General features: G+C 32.7%; 1 protein-coding gene across 4 annotated transcripts in view; it reads right to left on the bottom strand.

Moving 5' to 3' along the window:
• Nucleotides 1-5,421, bottom strand: part of GRIK2 (glutamate receptor, ionotropic, kainate 2) — a 1,103,729-nt gene that overhangs the window by 752,312 nt on the left and 345,996 nt on the right. For all 4 annotated transcript variants that reach the window (XM_006881188.1, XM_006881187.1, XM_006881189.1 and 1 more), the window contains one exon: nucleotides 1,990-2,247. In XM_006881188.1, coding sequence (XP_006881250.1) covers nucleotides 1,990-2,247 — 258 coding nt within the window. The remainder of the gene's footprint in view (nucleotides 1-1,989; nucleotides 2,248-5,421) is intronic.

Consider the following 5,421-nt stretch of genomic DNA (forward strand, 5'->3'; position numbering starts at 1 on the left):
GAGGAACAGCACAGCAGGGGAAGGCCCTCTATGAGGTGGATTGATTCAGTGACTGGGGTAATCAGGATGGGAGTGTCAGAGACAGTGCAATTGGCGCAGGACAGAGCAGAGTTTAGGGCTGTTGTACATAGGGTCGCTATGCGCAAGCGACTCGACGGCACATAACAACCACAACAACGATGACTCGATGGCATTTAACAACAACAGCAACAGCATACAGAGAGATCAGTTGGCCTAGTGGACAGAAAGTGATGTTACCAAGCCAAAGGTGGATGACTTTAATGCATGGCCCTCAGGCCTGCTTTTAACTGGTTTTGCTCAAACATTCTTTTAAGTCATATAGCCTGGTCTGTCCACTTGCTGTTCAGAGGTAACTTAGGTAACTTGTGTTTGCTGTGAAGCTGAACGCTGTGACACTGATGTGTCAAATGTGATAATGGTTACCCATGGTGGACAGTGTTCGGTGGCGCTCCCCATTTAAAACAAACTTGAAAGCAGGAGTGGCATCCACTTCCAAAATAGCTTGGCTCAGAAACCCTATGAACCTGGAGAAAGGATGAAAGTTATACAAGTGTTCAGGTCTTTTGTTAATAGGGCCAGTATGAGTTGCCTACGACTTGTTGGCACTTGACAATAACAACAACACATATTTCCATGTGCAGCCTACAGTACATAAATAAAGGGAGCTCCTGGTTGTTGTAGAAAATTCAAATTCAAGAGGCTTTTAGTCTAAGCATGATTAGGAAGGAACAGTGAAGTGCAAGATTGAGAGGTTGTTTTTAATTTTCTGGTTTTAAGAACATTGTTTATATGTTTACATTCTTTCAATTTTATATTGGTTTATATAACAAAATTCATATTCTTTGTGTTTAGTTTATATATATTGTGTTTCATGCTCTATTCACATTGTGTTTAATGATATCATCCCCAGATACTGTTTTATAAGATTAATCACTACTGATTCATGTTAAATATTTCCCAATCTTTTCTTATATTTTAATGTGAAATTACTTGTCATCAACAAAACAGCATCTCTCCTTTATCAAATATAATATTCAAGAAAAATAAAACTTCAAGTTTACTGTTTAATTTTTTTTCTCTGAGAGACTTAATTTATATTGATATCTCAAGATAATTCGTTTACAAAAATAATTATGTACATTAAAAGGAAGGGTTGTAAATTATTAGAGACCAAGTTACTACAACATTCAAGACTCCAAAATAAACATCATTAACAAATTCAGTTTTCCCAAATTTCTAAATGCAATCTCCACATAAACATTTCCAATCTCTAAACTGTTTCTCTACTTAAACATTTCCAACTTCATAGGGAACCACGTTCTTGTGTAATAATCAAGTATTCAAATATTTCTAATAGTCAAACGTTCAAGTCAGTACAAACACATAAATGACTATTGGGGTTTACAGAGGTGCCTTCACAATGGAGAATGATCATCTTGAGGGGCTTGTGGATTCTAGCCATACCCATTTAGTTTGGCACAATTCTCTAACACAAAGCTTCCAGACTTCTTACTGTTCTTAGCCGAGAAGTTCTTTAAGCACTGTTTTGTTATATAATGTTACAACTTTTAATGTGCCTTTTTTGTATATAAACAACTGAAGAAACAGATGAAGTAAAACTTCTTTTTTTTTTTTCCATTAAGAAAAAAGTTCCATTTTCAACTAAGCAGGAAGTTTTGCTTTGGGAAACTCACCTAATTTAGAAGAAAAACTCTTTATATATATGCATCCATGGTATACGTCATACTATTTCTATCCTTTAAATTAGTTCAAATTAAACCAACAACTAGATTTTAAAAATTCATGTTTTACTTGCACTTTAGATTTGAGGACTAACATCAATTAGACTAAAATTACTCTCTATCCTTTAACTTACATAAATATAAAACATATATAGTACCAATCTGGAGCAGACTACAGAAAATATTTATGTTTAGCATAGACTCAAAGGCTACGGATTTTTCTTACCAGTGCTGTCATCATACACCACGGTGACAGTTTTCCACTTGAAAAATTGCACCAGGTCCAAAATGGCACGGCTGAGCGAAGAGAAGTCTGGGTAGAGACTGACATAGAAGGAATCTTTGTTGTCTGACACTTGGTGCTTCCAGCGCGTCTGTATGTGGGGAACCCCCAAAGCATTACAGATGGACTGCACTGCGTTTGCCGAAGAGCTGTGTGAAGGCCCAAAGATGGCAGCTACCCCAAGTGATAATTGATCACAGGCTGAAAAAGATATAAAAGTATATCATTAAGAAAATAAAGGGAAGCAGGAAAAGTTTAAAATTGAATGACTGGCTCCAAAAGGCACTAGTATTCTTTTTCCTCTAATTACTTAATTAATACAAAAGAAGGTTGTGATGAAGATTTAGGCATCAAACGAGTGTTCACACTAAAATTTTACAAAATGAGTAATTTGCAATTCTAATGTGTAAAATTTTCTAGTACTTTCCTGCAGAGGATTTTAGTCTAAAAAACAATTCCTCTATGAAGAATTGCTACATAGTGAGATAATATTTAATTGAGCAAAATTTAGTGGTGATAACTCATTTTTAAGTTTCCTAAAAATTAAATATAAACTAAGTATACTCTAATATTCTGTTGTTGTAACAGTGTCCTATCAAGTAAGAACTGGCGCCATTAGTGACCTCTAGCAGTTTTTCAGAGGCAGTAAAGCACACTAGAGGAGAACGCCCATGTTTCTACTGCTGTAGCAGCAGCACAATTCCTGATCATAATGTTCCTTACCATTATGACTACAATTCTGAATGAGAAGAAGGCTTCTTGCTGTTATTGGTAGATGCTATCAAGTGAACTGGGACTTATACAAACCCTATAAACAAAACAAATGAACAAAGAAATCTGAACTTCGTCCTGTCTTGCAATATCCTCATAATCTCAGTCACGTTCAAGACCACTGTATCACTGCCAGTGCATATTGTTGAGTGTCTTTTTTTAGCTAAGTAAGTCTTAGTTAATTCCAAAGCTTATTTCAAACTAAAATCAGTACAAACAGAGAAATTACAGAAAGCTGTTTATTTTTAAGATATTTTCTTTGAACTGGACTGGGAGGATATATTATTTTTGAAGTCTAGAATCTTACTCAACATAGATTTTTATTCCACTTACATGGAGGTTTTTGACAAAATATGAACTAAAAAAAATGCAAATCATCAACCTGGATTGGTTATTTAGAATGTAAGTGTGCATGATATGAAATGAGAATTTTCACTTATCTGATCAACTATTTATAAACGAAATATTGTTGCTGTTTTTGATTGCCATTGATTTGAGTATGACTCATAACAAACCAAAAGACCTGAAGCCTTTCTATGATTATCATCATTTCTCAACATTCATAGAGTTTCCAGAGGCATGTTGTGAAAGATGTGGATACCACTCCTGATTCCAAAATACTGTTCAAATTTTAATTCAAACATGAATATATTTCAAAATATTTAACTCAAAATCAATTGCTATCCAGTCAGAACTGACTCATAGCTGATCCTTAAGCGTGCTTTCAGAGGCCATAAATGCGTTTGAGGAAATTGTCCGTTTTTCTCCCGTGGAATCTCTGATTGATTCCAAAAAAGCAAGGCTTTTGGATTAGCACAACTCCCTACAAACTATGCCAGGATATTCTTTAGTTGAACAAACTAATATTACAGATTAAAAGCATAACACCAATATCAGGGTATTGATTAGCTTTTAGAAATTCACTTCTTATTTCTTGCCATTATATGATTTTTTAAAAAATTTACAAATGCCCAGTTAAGCATTGTAGTTGTTTAGACTGTCAAGATCTTTATCAATATACATGTCTAGGTCTCCATAAAATTTTAAGACTATCTTAGGTCTCTATTATTGTTCTGTGACATATCCTTATAACCTTCAAACAGTATCAATATCTCAGCAGTAAAAAAACTACGCAGTCTAAGTCCTAAAACATGGGATTCACTCTCTCAAAATCTCACAAAAAACTTGCTGATGCAGTTACTTAAGCTCTTCTCAACTTCAGGCCAAAGTTAACTGTTAAATTTGATTATTAATGGTTTTTAAAATTGAAAAAAACTTGTAAGAGTTTTTTTAATATTTGGGAAACCAGGTGACTTTATCACCTAATAATTTTGTTAGGTCATTCCCCAGACAGTAATTTATTTGCTGTTGGATCATTTTATTCTTTTTTTCAGGCTGTTTCTCTGAAGGCACAATTAAGAAATTTTTAATATCTAATCTATACTGCACTCATATTCATATACTGTGGCCTAAATATTTACATTTGAGGCAGAGTTTCCTCTTTCTAATGGAAATAATGATGTACTATGTCACTAATCAAATGCACTTGTCTTACACTTAATGTCTTACTTTGCAATTATGATGACAAATGTAGTATTTTGCAATAAACTTTAACCTTTTTACAGCCTTAAAAATGTATCATCACTCTGACATGGTTCTGCAATATGGAAACTTATTTGTATTCATAAAGATATAAATTTTTTTAAAAAGATGCTTTGATAAATACTTGGTAGCTGGAGAAAAGAAAACAGGAATTTTTATCTTTAAAAAATTACTGTACCTCATCAGCTGCCATAAATTGGCATAGAAGAAATCTGTATCAAGATGGAATGATTAATAGTTATGTAAAGTTTCATCAATAAAAGGTAAAACAAAATTAGCATTACAGAAAGGCAAACATCTTTTTACAATATGATGTTAAAGTAAATGGCTTTGTAAGCCTATACCTTTGAGAAAAATCTGTTTTATAAACTTTATTCATGCTATGTCAATGTTAACCACATGGACATCATTTAATTGAAATGACACTATAGAAATATCTGTCAAATACATTTAGATTAAGAGCTGGTATTGTAGTTCAAATAACACCTTGATAATAATTTCTGCATTTCCTACTTTCATGCATAAATATTACATTTACATTATACAAAATTTTCTTGTTCTTTATATTTTAAAGACATTGATAATGTAACAGAATAATACTAAAATTTAAAAAGAATTCAAATGATTATTCATATAATACAGTTTAATATACCATTTATTTTGAAGCATAATAAGGATTACGAGGCTTGAAAAATGAATTTGGTATATATACAACGTAAAAGTTAAAATGTGTAATATAGTTTTTAGTTAGGTTTTGCTAAATCTTTGAAATGACTTCAAAACACAGAATTTTTAAGACTGAATAAGCACAATAATAATACAATGGTATTGAAAGAACATGCAAACACAGTTCGAAAAGTGGGTCAAAATATTTCTTAAAACTGATCTATATATGTTGTTCTATTGATTTTCTACTTTAAAAGAGATATTTTGAGGCTGGCATTGGGGTGGGGGTAAGATTGAGAAAAACTGGATGAAATATGTTTACGGCATTGAAGTCTA

This window comes from Elephantulus edwardii, unplaced genomic scaffold (genome assembly GCF_000299155.1).
Source record: "Elephantulus edwardii isolate Elephantulus edwardi_28Jun2011 unplaced genomic scaffold, EleEdw1.0 scaffold00013, whole genome shotgun sequence".
NCBI classification, from domain to species: domain Eukaryota; kingdom Metazoa; phylum Chordata; class Mammalia; order Macroscelidea; family Macroscelididae; genus Elephantulus; species Elephantulus edwardii.